The sequence below is a fragment of the Panthera tigris genome, chromosome D4 (genome assembly GCF_018350195.1).
Source record: "Panthera tigris isolate Pti1 chromosome D4, P.tigris_Pti1_mat1.1, whole genome shotgun sequence".
NCBI lineage: Eukaryota > Metazoa > Chordata > Mammalia > Carnivora > Felidae > Panthera > Panthera tigris.
The window spans coordinates 29,794,705-29,808,039 of NC_056672.1; the positions used below are offsets into that span (position 1 = coordinate 29,794,705).

A 13,335-nucleotide genomic window follows, 5' to 3' on the forward strand; every position below is an offset into this window, starting at 1 on the left:
GCCCCTTGAATAGATTATTTCATATTATTCTGTTATTTCTTGCTTAATAGGTTAGTACTTATACATTGATGTTTTTCCTTCTAGAGATTATAAGACATGTTTCACTAATCAAAATCTAATATAAATTAGTATTTATTATTTCCTCCTGGATAGCATAAGTACCTCAGAATATTATAACTTCATCGGACCCTTTCTGACTCATATACATTTGTTGTCATATGTTTCAATACTTTTATTTCAAGAAGACATTTTAGTTTTGTTTAATAATATCAACATATATTTATATTTTCTATGTATTTACCATTTTTGTTGCTCTTAATTTTTTCTTGCATCACTGAATGTCTACATAGGATAATTTTCCTTGTGCCTGAAAACATCCTTTAGTTATTTTCCTTAGTGTGACTCTTGATTAGAAATTTGTTCAGGTTTTGTTGTCTGAAAATATCTTCATCTTTATTCTTGAATGATATCTTCACTGGGTATAAAAATAGGTTGTTTTATTTTCTTTACTATTTTGAAAATATCTATCATACAGTGCCTTCCATTTTTTTTCTGGAAGGTCAGCTGCTTTGTCCAATTTTTGCTTTTTTGGTAGATAATCTATTGTGTTTTTCCTCTTGCTACCTTTTTTTAAATTTAAATTTTAGTTAACATACAGTGCAATATTGGTTTCAGGAGTAGAATTCAGTGATTTATCACTTATGTACAACGCCCAGTGCTCATCACATTCAGTGCCCTCCTTAATACCCATCACCCATCTAGGCCATCTTCCACCCTCCTCCCTCCATCAACCCTGTTTGTTCTGTATTCTTAAGTGACTCTTGTAGTTTGTTTCCCTGTCTCCTATTACCCCCCCCTTCCCATATGTTCATCTGTTTTGTTTCTTAAATTCCACATATGAGTGAAATCAAATGATATTTGTCTTTCTCTTACTGACTTATTTTGCTTAGTATAATATGTTCTAGCTCCATCCACGTCATTGCAACTGGGAAGATTTCATTCTTTTTGATGGCTGAGTAATATTCCATTGCATATTTATACCACATCTTTATCCATTCATCAGTCAATGGACATTTGGGCTCTCTCTATACTTTTGCTCTTGTTCATAGTGCTGCTATAAACATCAGGGTGCTCATACCCCTTCAAATCTGTATCTTTGTGTTGTTTGGATAAATACCTAATAGTGTACTTCCTGGATCATGGGGTAGTTCTATTTTTAGTTTTTTGAGGAGTTTCCATAGTGTTATCTGGAGTGGTTGCACAAGTTTGCATTCCCACCAACAATGCAAGAAGGTTCCCCTTTCTCTGCATCCTTGCCAACACCTGTTGTTTCTTGTGTTGTTAGTTTTAGTCATTATGACAGGTGTGAGGTGGTATCTTGTTGTGGTTTTGATTTGTATTTTCCTGATGGTGAGTGATGTTGAGCATCTTTTCATGTGTCCGTTAGCCACCCGGATGTCTTCTTTGGAAAAATGTCTATTCATTTCTTCTGCCCGTTTCTTAATGGGGTTGTTTGTATTTTGGGTGTTGAGTTTGATAAGTTCTTTATAGATTTTGGATGCTAACCGTTTATTAGATATCTTGTTTGCAAATATCGTCTCCCATTCCATAGGCTGCCTTTTAGTTTTATTGATTGTTTCCTTTGCTGTGCAGAAGCCTTTTATCTTGATGAATTCCTGATAGTTCATGTTTGCTTTTGTTTCCCTTGCCTTTGGTGATGTGTCTAGTAAGGAGTTGCTGCAGCCAAGGTCAAAGTGGTGGTTGCCTGTGTTGTCCTCTAGAAGTTTCATGGTTTCCTGTCTCACGTTTGGATCTTTCATCCATTCTGATTTTTTTGTGTGTATGGTATAAGAAAGTGGTCCAGTTTCTTTCTTCTACATGTTGCTATCCAGTTTTCCCAAAGCCATTTGTTGAAGAGACTGTCTTTTTTCCATTGGATATTCTTTCCTGCTTTCCTGTTGAAGATTAGTTGACCATATAGTTGTGGGTCCATTTCTAGGTTTTCTATTCTGTTCTCTTGATCTGTGTGTTTTGTGCCAGTACCATTCTGTCTTGATGACTGCAGCTTGTAATATAGCTTGAAATCCTCAATTGTGATGTCTCCAGTTTTGTTTTTCTTTTTTCAAGGTTGCTTTGGCTAATTTGGGTCTTTTGTGGTTCCATACAAATTTTAAGATTGTTTGTTCTAGCTCTGTGAAAAATGCTGGTGGTATTTTGATAGGGATTGCATTAAATGTATAGATTGCTTTCAGTACTATAGAAATTTTAACAAAGTTTGTTTGTCCAATCCATGAGCATGGAATGCTTTTTCATTTACTGGTGTACTCTTCAATTTCTTTCATAAGTGTTCTATAGTTTTTGGATCTTTTACCTCTTTTGTTTTATTCCTAGATATCTGATTGATTTTGGTACAATTGCAAATGGGATTGATTTCTTGAATTCTTTTTTTGCTGCTTCGTTATTTGTGTATAGACATGCGGCAGATTTCTGCATGTTGATTTTATATCCTGCAACTTTGCTGAACTCATGTATTAGTTAGCAGTTTGTTTTTGGAGTTTTTGGGGTTTTCTACATAAAATATCATGTCATCTGCAAACAGTGAAAGTTTGACTTTTTTCTTGTCAGTATGGATGGCTTTTCTTTCTTTTGTCAGATTGCTGAGGCTAAGACTTCCAGTACTATGTTAAATAGTAATGGTGAGAATAGACATCCTTGTCTTGTTCCTGACCATAGGAGGGAAGACTCTCAGTTTTCCCCACTGAGGATGATGTTGACTGTGGGGTTTTCATCTGTGGTCTTTATGATGTTGATGCGTGTTCCATCTATCCTTTGTATGATGAGGGTTTTCATCAAGAATGAATGCTGTATTTCGTCAAATGATTTTTCTGTATCTGTTGACAGGATCATATAGTTTTTATTCTTTCTTTTATTAATGTGGTATATCATGTTGATTGATTTGTGAATATTGAACCAGCCCTGAAGCCTGGTAATAAATCCCACTTGATCGTGGTGAATAATTCTTCTAATATACTATTGAATTCAATTTGCTAGTATTTTTTAAAATTTTTTAAGTAAAAAAATGTTTTATGTTTATTTATTTTGAGAGAGACAGAGAGAGCGAGAGAGCATGAGCAGGGCAGGGGCAGAGAGGAGAGAGAGAATCTAAAGCAGGATCTGCACTGTCAGCACAAAGCCTGATGTGGGGGCTCTGTCAGTGCAGAGCCTGACATGGAGCTCAATCCCATGAACCGAGAGATCATGACCTGAGCCAAAATCAGGAGTCAGACACTGAACTGACTGAGCCATCCAGGTGCCCCTTGATTTGCTAGCAGTAATTGAGAATTTTTGCATCCATGTTCATCAGAGATATTGACTTGTAATTTTCCTTTTCAGAGGGATCTTTGTCTGGTTTTGGAATTAAGGTAATGTTGGCTTCATAGAAGGAGTCTGGAAGTTTTCCTTCCATTTCTATTTTTTGGAACAGTTAGAAAAGAATAGGTATTAACTGTTCTTTAAGTGTGTGATAGAATTCCCCTGAGAAGCCATCTAGCCCAGGACTCTTGTTTGTTGGGAGGTTTTTGATTACTGATTCAATTTCTTTGCTGGTTATGAGTCTGTTCAAATTTTCTATTTCTTCCTGTTTTAGTTTTGGTAGTTTGTGAGTTTCTAGGGATTTTTCCATTTCTTCCAGATTGCCCAGTCTGTTGACATATAATTTTTCATAGTATTCTCTTATAATTGCTTGTATTTCTGTGATGTTGTGATCTCTCCTCTTTCATTCATTATTTTATCTGTTTGGGTCCTTTCTCTTTTCTTTTTGATAAGTCTGGATCTGGGTTATCAATTTTATTCTTTCAAAGAACCAGCTCTTAGTTTTGTTGCTCTGTTCTGTTTTTTATTTGTTTCTATATCATTTATTTTTGCTCTAATCTTTATTATTTCCCTTCTTCTGCTGGCTTTAGGCTTTATTTGCTGTTCCTTTTCTAGCTCCCTTATCTGTAAGGTTAGGTCGTGTATTTGAAACCTTTATGGCTTCTTGAGATAGGCCTTAATTGCAATATGCCTTTGCTGCATCAAAAAGGGTTTGGACTATCATGTTTTCATTTTCATTTGCTTCTGTATATATTTTTTTTCTTTTTTAATATACTGGTTAACTCATTCATTCTTGGGTCAGATGTTCTTTAACTTCCATGTATTTTAGAGCTTTCCACATTTGTGGTTGACTAAGTTTGATAGCATTGTGATCTGAAAATATGCATGGTAAGATCTTGGTCTTCTTGTACTTTTTAAGGGCTGATTTGTGACCCAGTATGTGGTCTGCTCTGGAGAATGTTCCTTGTGCACTCAAAAAGGATGTGTATTCTGCTGCTTTAGGATGAAATCTTCTGAATATATCTGCTAACTCCATCTGGTCCAGTGTGTCATTCAAAGCTGTTGTTTCCTTGCTGGTTTTCTGCTTAGATGATCTGTCCATTGCTGTTAAGTAGTGTGTTAAAGTCTCCTACTATCAGTGTATTATTTTCAATGAGTTTGTTTATGTGTTATTAATTGATTTATATATTTGGGTGCATAAATATTTGGGGGGCATAAATATTTACAATTGTTAGATCTTCTTGGTGGATAGACCCCTTAATTATGATATAATGTTCTTCTTCATCTCTTGTTACAGTCTATATTTTAAAATCTGGTTTCTCATGTAAGTATGGCTACTCCAGCTTTCTTTTGACATCCATGCATGATAGATGGTTCCCCTCATTTTTTATCTGCAGGTGTCTTTAGGTCTTTAGTGAGTCTCTTGTAGGCAGCATATAGTCAGATCTTTATTTTTTATCCATACCCTGTGTCTTTTGATCAGAACATTTAGTCCATTTATATTCAGAGTGATTATTGAAAGATATGAACTTAGTGCCATTGTGTTACCTGTTAAGTTGGTGTTTCTGGTGATGCCCTCTGGTTCTTTCTAGCCTTTGTTGTTGCTTTTTGTCTTTTTTTTTTTTTTTCCCCTCCACTCAGAGTCCCCCATGAAATTTCTTACAGGGCTGGTTTAGTGGTCATGAACTCCTTTAGTTTTTGTTTGTCTGGGAAACTCTTTATCTCTCCTTTTATTCTGCATGAGAGCCTTGTTGGGTAAAGAATTCTTGTCTGCAGGGTGCCTGGGGTGGCTCAGTCAGTTAAGCACTCAGGTCATGATCTCACAGTTGGTGAGATTGAGTCCCACATTGGGCTCTGCCCAGAGCCTGCTTGGGATATTCTCTTTCTCTCTCTTCCCCCACCTTGGTTCCTTCCTTGCTCATACATGCTCTCCTCCCTCAAAATAAATGAATAAACTTAAAAAAAAGTAAAAATAAAAAAATAAAAATAAGTAAAAGGAATAGAAAAAACTGAGAATAAATGAATAAATAATAATAAAAAATAAAGGATAAAAGTAAACAGGAAGCTAGATCCTATTGCCCCTAGAACTGAAGCTTTGTAGCACTCTATGATCAGTAGACTTGGTGCAAACAAGTACGGGTCTTCTGGGGGAGGAGCCTGCTGTGCTGATTCTCAGGCTGACTTGTTTCAGTACAAATGTGCCTCAGGGCGCAAGGGGACAGCGCTTGGTGAAGTGGCTCTGACCTTCACCAGGTGGCGCTGTTTTGTTCACTGAAGGCTTTCAGTGCGGAGGGGCGGGATGTATATGGTGGTGCCCAGTCTCTAGCCCTGGAGCTGAAAATCATGCCCCCTCCTTCAGGGAATGCTCACAGAAGAGCAGTCATTCACCCCCCTTGTGTATCTGGTTTCCAGCAGAACCCTGCGTTCACCCTGCCACCCATGTCTGAGGGTTGTTGTTTTTTTGTTTTGTTTTTGTTTGTTTTTATCTCAGGAGTTTCAAAACTCCAACTTTTAGGGAATCCCATGGTGCAGACCCACACTGTTCCTCTGGGGGAGAGTCTCAGCGAGCTTTTGCTGGACTATGTGAGGAAAGTGGTTGCATGACCCTATAGTACTTCAACGTTTATGACAAAACAGAGCCAAAAGCCGTCACCCCTGCTTGCTGCCCTCAGCCTGAGTCCCCACTCCTATGCCTAGAAAAAGTGCAGTACATTGGTGCCACCCATTCTTCCTGCGACTCAGGGGATCCTAAGACCACACTGTCACATCTGGGATTCTGCCCAGCTTCACCACCTGAGCACCTTTAAGCCAGGCACATCCCCCATTATAACGTACTTCTAAAATTTCAGATTTTGTGCTCTGCTGTTTATAATACTTTGTGGTAGCCTCTGTAAGCGGCCTCCCTCCCTGATGCTGTACCTGAAGCTGTCTCCTCCATATCAACTCTCCACACCTCCTACCTCCTATAAAAGGTGGTCACTTTTGTACTTGTAGACTTGCAGTTTTTGTTCTCTCAGACCTCTGATTGACTTCTTGGGTATTCAGAATGATATATAATAACTGTCTAGCTATGTTGGAGGAACAGGACAAGCTTAGGGTTTCTTTACGCCTCTGCCAGCTTAACTCCTGTCCCCCTCTCTTGGTTGTTTTTTTTTTGTTGTTGTTTTTTGTTTTTTTTGTTTTTTGTCTCAAGTTTTGGCCAGGTTTTCTATGAAACACCTACTTGTGGATTGCTTGTTTGTTTATTTATTTATTACTTATTTATTGGTTTAATGTTCTTCGTGGATCTGGAATATATGGCTTAATGTTTTCTAAATCAGTTTTTAGAAGTTTTCAGCCTTTATCTCTTCAACTACTTCTCTTACACCATTTTTTTCTTCTGTCATTTGGGATTGAGATTATAGGTAATCGTACTCATGTTAAAAACACCTTTCTGGGTTTTTTCCTAATTTTCTGAAAATTTTTTCTTTAGGTTTTAATATTTATATAATTTATCTTTCTAAAGTAATGATTAATTCTTTTCTCCCATATGGATACCTCAAATACTTTCCCCCAACTTTTTTTTTAATGTTTATTTTATTTTTTATTTTTATTTATTTATTTTTTAATGTTTATTTTATTTTTGAGAGACAGCATGTCAGCAGGGGAGGGACAGAGAGGGGGGAACAGAGGACCTGAAGCGGGCTCTGGGCTGACAGCAGCAAGCCCAATGTGGGGCTCGAACTCATGAACCATGAGATCATGAGATCATGACCTGACAAAGTCCTACGCTCAACTGACTGAGCCATCCAGGTGCCCCTCCCCCCAATCTTTACTACAACTCTGCAAATATTTATTTTTGCTATTTTCAAGTATTTTTACAGTTATTCTAAGAGGTTAACCATCTTGCCCAAGTTTACATAGCTGCCAGGCAACTAATGCTAAAATCTGAACCAACGTCCAGTTGATTAAATGTTTCTTGCTCTTCATTATGGGGGTTATATTTCCTTTATAATGTCTCTTTGTCTTTCTTACTTGATATTTGGAGAATAGCTGTTATTCATAGTGGTGTGTCTGTGAGTGAATTGTCTTAGTCTATCCTGAAATAACATTCTATCATTCCATCTGTACTTATTAGATAAACAGAAGTGCACAACTTTATGAGCCAAATATTACTCCCTTAAGGGCTTTGTTTTCTACAGGGAAAAAAGAATGTATATAGTTTATTCTAATAGAGTATATGAAGAGATAGTTTTCATGGAGAGAAACAAATAAGGTAATGTCCCGACTGATGAGATCAAGGAAGAATTCATTGAGTAGGTAGAACTTATGGTGGAAGAGACAGCAACATGAAAATTCTTTTATACTATATTGAAGGGTAATGTGTACTGTACATTTAGTTGTTGATATATATAAAGAAAACCAATACTAGTATTTCATGTTGTTTTTCCCTGTAACAAATCTATTTGTACATACTCAAATTGTCACTAATTGGGTAGTTAATCATGTAAGCCATGAAATTTTGTCCATCTTGAAACATTTACCCAGTAATTGAAACGTTGGTTTTTTGTTTTTTTTTTCCTCCCAGGTTATTTCATTTTTGGCTGCAGTTTTGCATAAAAAGGGAACTCGTGAGGATATTGAAAACAACATGCCAGAGTTTTTACTAAGAAGTATGAAAAAGGAAACCCCTTCTATAGCAAAAAAGGTAAGATGTTTAGAAGCATACATCTATTGAAGCTGGTATTAGAAAAGTATATAGAAACTTATAAACATCACACATTATAGTATAAATTTAAAACATAGAATCTAAAGACATTGTTAAAATACTTGTTTTATAGGCCTAATTCTTGAAGGATTATCAATTTCATCCTCAAATTAAGTATGATTGACTCTCAAAATGGGAAAGTACAATTTTAGCTTAAATTGTTTTAGAGGGTTTCAGTCTTTTCCTTGGCTGGATTTACAGGACTTACTTTCATTAATTTGTTAAATTTCCATTGTTGTGTATGTAAAGTTCATTGAAGTCTACTATCCTGTTTTTTATTTATGGGAGAATGAAAGGAAGACAGTTGTAGATGTTGCTAACAAAGGTATGTTAACTGATAAAGTTGTTAGCAGAGTAATTACATCCTGAAAATATGTAACAAGTTCTTCCTATATCAGGACCATTGAAGTTGGAGTCAGAACAATTAAGGTCTTAACTTATCTTTGCCCATGTGACTATGAATGGTCTTCATAGCTGTACATCAGCTTTCTCCTCTATAAATATATATTTATAGATATCTCATATATGACTCATAAAAAATAATATATTTCTAATAAAATAATGAAAGAAAAAGGTGTACTTTTGTGTCTGACTTTTATGTTCTCAGCACCAGGAAACTGGATAGAAATAAAGATGAAGTGATTTTATGAAATCTTTGTTATATTATGGTAATGAATCACTTTCCACAAGTTTTAAAACAGTCTCATCCATAAGTCTTATATATACATAAGATTGTTGAGAAGACCAATTTACTCTTGTCTATCAGTGGGGCAATTCTGTGCAAAATTTTGAGAAGTAATGGCTTATGGTATTATTATTACTTTAAATTTTTTATTATTTTTAATATTATAAATACATCCTATGTCAAATTTAATTTCTTTTTTTAAAACATATTCTTGGGGCGCCTGGGTGGCTTGGTCGGTTAAGCATCCGACTTCAGCTCAGGTCATGATCTCATGGTCCGTGAGTTTGAGCCCCGTGTTGGGCTCTGTGCTGACAGCTCAGAGCCTGGAGCCTGTTTCAGATTCTGTGTCTCCCTCTCTCTCTCTGCCCCTTCCCTGTTCATGCTCTGTCTCTGTCTCAAAAATAAATAAACGTTAAAATTAAAAACAAACAAACAAACAAACAAACATATTCTTGATGTGTTTTAAATCTTCTAGAGTTCAAGTCCTGTTTTTAGTTGTTATTTGATTCTAAATATCAGTGCAGAGTTTATGAATATCTTATGTCAGTTGTGATAATTAGCAGACAGAGTAAACAGCAGGGAAAAGTAATACTTTAGGTATTTAAAGGTATTTATATATAATATGTATTTGTAATATATATTTATTTACATTTATATATTTATATAGGCACATATATATACACTGGTATTTTTCTATCTCCTTCAGTTCAATTCTTAATTATTTATTTTTCATCTTTCTTATATTCTAATAAATTTCATTAAAGCTGTAAATGTTTTTTTGAGTACTACTTTGGCTGCATTCCATAGTTTTTACTATGTAGTCTTTCAGTATTCTTTTCTAAATTATCTGTGACTCCAATTATAGCTTTTACTCAAGTACTATTTAATGCAAAGTTTAGGGGCACCTGTGTAACTCTGTTGGTTAAGTGTCCGACTTTGGCTCAGGTCATGATCTTGCCTGTGCACACCCTGCTTGGGATTCTCTCTCTCCCGCTCTCTGCCCCTCCCCCACTCACACTTTTTCTTTCTCTCCCAAAATAAATAAATAAACTTAAAAAAAATAAAGCAAAGTGTAAAATTTCCAAGTAAATAGATATCATTGGGGAATGGAGAATGATGGGAGTATTTAGCCTCTATTGTTGATTTCTACTTTCTACTTTTGTTTTTGGGATAATAGGGTTGGTATTTTTTTGTGTGTGTGGCTAAATCCATGGTCAAGTGTTTTTAATGCTGTGAATATTATGTAGTTTCACTTATTTTAAAATGTTTGCTGGGGTGCCTGGGTGGCTCAGTCAGTTAAGTGCCCAACTTTGGCTCAGATCGTGATTTTGCAGTCTGTGAGTTCGAGCCCTGTGTTGGGCTTTGTGCTGACAGCTCAGAGCCTGGAGCCTGCTTCAGATTCTGTGTCTCCCTCTCTCTCTCTGTCCTTCCCCTACTCAAGCCCTGTCTCTTTCAAAAATAAATAAACATTAATTTTTTTTTTAATTTTAAATGTTTGCTAGTATTTTGTGCATTCTTTGTTATTATGGCCACATAGTTATAAATATTTCGATCAGGCTTGTTAATTGTATTGTTAAAATTAATGCTTTTCTTTTTTAAATCTATTTGAGCAATTAGATCCTGAGAGAAATGGATTAAATTTCCACTATATCTTTTAGCTTTCTCATTTTTTCTTGCATTTGTATCAGTTTTTGCTTAACAACTTTATTATTTGTTTCAAAAATTTTGTGTACTTTTATAGTGCTGTCATACTGGATTGATAGTTTATCTGTGTGTAGAATTCTAAATTAAGGATTTTCTCTTAAAAGTTGACCAAAATAATTTTATTTTCTTCTGTCACTCCTTGTCATAGATGAGGATTCAATACTGAATTGACTTTTTCCTTGGAAAGGAAATTTTCTTTTTGTTTTAAAGTATATAGGACTTTTTATTCAACCTTGAAATTCAGATATTTCTTTAGCCCGAACACTCACTATGAATTTTGAAGATGTTCTCCTGCTTTGGAAAAATATACACAGTACTTTATGTAGGGGAAGCAGAGTGCTGCTTCTCTGGAGCAGATGATTGGCATAATTGTTTCTCCTTTAATAAATTACTCTACTATTTCTTTACATTGTTTTCTTAATTTCTTTTTTTTCAGTAATTTATTACTAATGTATAGAAACACAAGTGATTTTTGTGTATTGATTTTGTGTCCTGCATATTTACTGAACTTATTTTACTGCGTTCTAAGTGGTTGTTTGTTGTTGTTGTTGTTTGTTTGTTTTTGTCATCTTAGGATTTACTACGTGTAATGTCATCTGCAAACACACATTTTACTTCTTTCTTTACAATTTGAATGCCTTTTGTTTATTTTTCTTGCCTAATTGCTCTGGCTAGGACTTCTAGAAATATATTGAATAAACTGGGCAAGAATAGGCATTGCATGTCATCTGTAAGCGATGATTTACAGGAATCTACCCCCAAAACCAAGAACTGAATACACTTTATACTGTATACACTTTATGAATATACTTTATACCGTATACACTTTATGTTAGCCAACTTGACAATAAATTACGTAAAAAAAAAAAAAGAAGAGGCATCTTTGTCTTGTTACTGATCTTAAGAGGAAAAGTATTCAGCTTTTCACTGTTGAGCGTGATGATAACTGTGGGCTGGTCATATGTGGGCTTTTTTTTGTTTTGTTTTGTTTTGAGAGAGAGCGCAAGTGAGTGAGGGGCAGAGAGAGATGGGGAGAGAGAGAGAGGGAAGTGGGGCTCACCTGGAGCTCATGTTTTACCCAAAGTGGGACTTGAGTTCACCCAAAGTGGGGCTCGAGCTCATCTGAAGCAGGGCTGGGGCTCACTTGATATAGGATTCGAAATCACAAACTGTGAGATCATGACCTGAGCCAAAGTTAGATGCTTAATGACTGAGCCACCGAGGTACCCACATGGTCTTTATTTTGTTAAGGTATGTATTCTCTGTCCAATTTGTTGAGAGTTTTTATCATTAAAGGATGTTGAATTTTGTCAAATGCTTTTTTTTTTTTTGCAATTATTGAAATATGATTTTTATCCTTCATTTTGTTGATGTGATGTATCACATTTATTGATTTTCTTATGTTTGAACTATCAATGCATCTCAGAAACAAATCCCACTTTGATCATGGTGTATGGTCCTTTTAATGGACTGACAGATCTGTTTGTTTAATGTTTTGTTGAGGATTTTTACATCTATAATTTTCTTTTCTTGTGCTATCCTTGTCTTTGATAGCAGGATAACATTAGTCTTGAAAAATGAGTTTAGGATTGTTGAGAAGGATTGACATTACTTATTCAAATATTTGGTAGAATTCACTAGTGATGCCATCTGGTCCTGGACTTTTCTATGTTGGTAGGTTTTTGGTTATTGATTCAGTTTCTTTACTAGTAATTGATCTGTTCAGATTTTCTTTCTTCATGATTCAGTCTTGTTGGGTTATATATTTCCAAGGAATGTATTCATTTCCTCTGGGTTACCTATTTTGTGGTATATACTTGTGTAATTTTATATGATCCTTTGTATTTCTTTGTTATCAGTGATAAGTTCTCTTCTTTCATTTCTAATTTTGAGTGTTCTCTTTTTTCTTACTCTAGCTAAAGTTTTGCTAATTTTGTTTTTTTTTTCAAAGAACCAGCTCTTAGTTTCATTGATCTTCTCTAGTGTTTTTTTAGTCTCTATTTCATTAATTTCCACTCTGACCTTTGTGGTTGCCTTCTACTAACTTTGGGCTCAATTTGCTTTTCTCTTTATAGTTTATTGAGGTGTAAAGTTAGGTTGTTTAGTTGAGAATTTTCTTTTTTCTTAATGTAGAAAGTTTTTCTTTTTAGAACTTCTTTTGCTGCATCCCAAAAGTTTTGATATGTGTTTCAATTTTTATTTGTCTTGATATTTTTTTATTTCCCATTTGATTTCTTTGGTCCATTCATTATTCAGGAGCATACTGTTTAATCTCCACATTTGTGGATTTTTTAGTTTTCCTCTTGTCATTGATTTCTACTTTCATACCATTGTGGTCTGAAAATACGTTTTATATGATTTAAGACTTCTTTTGTGGCCTAACATATTATCTATCCTGGAGAAAGTCCCATATGTGCTTGAGAAGAATATATATTCTGCTGCTCTTAGGTGAAATGTTGTGTATATGCCTCTTAGGTCCAATCTGGTGTAATGTATAGTTTAAGTCTGATGTTACCTTACTGATTTTCTCTCTGGATGATCTATCCATTGTTGAAAGTAGGGTGTTGAAGTCCCATATTATTATTATATTTCTGTCATTTTCTCTCTTCCTATCTGTTATTTGCTTTATATAGTTAGATGTTCTGATGTTGCATATAATATTTACAGTTGTTATATTCTGTTAATGAATTGACCCCTTTATTATAATCTGATGATCTTTGTCTCTTGTTACAGTGTTTGGCTTGAAGTCTATTTTTTAGGAAAATTCACTTTGTGTTTTTTGGGCAAGTTTTCTCTTACATAAGTGTAGAATGGATTCCTCGGTTCT

The 13,335-nt window shown here is 35.0% G+C and overlaps 1 protein-coding gene across 5 annotated transcripts in view; it reads left to right on the forward strand.

Annotated features, from left to right (window-relative positions):
* ERCC6L2 (ERCC excision repair 6 like 2) overlaps positions 1 to 13,335 on the forward strand; it is a 131,763-nt gene that overhangs the window by 30,094 nt on the left and 88,334 nt on the right. For 4 of the 5 annotated variants that reach the window (XM_007089010.3, XM_042963685.1, XM_042963682.1 and 1 more), the window contains one exon: positions 7,940 to 8,059. In XM_007089010.3, the coding sequence (XP_007089072.3) occupies positions 7,940 to 8,059 (120 nt within the window). Of the gene's footprint in view, positions 1 to 6,133; positions 6,345 to 7,939; positions 8,060 to 13,335 lie in introns of those variants that run through there. The other variant, XM_042963684.1, reaches the window with a different exon arrangement.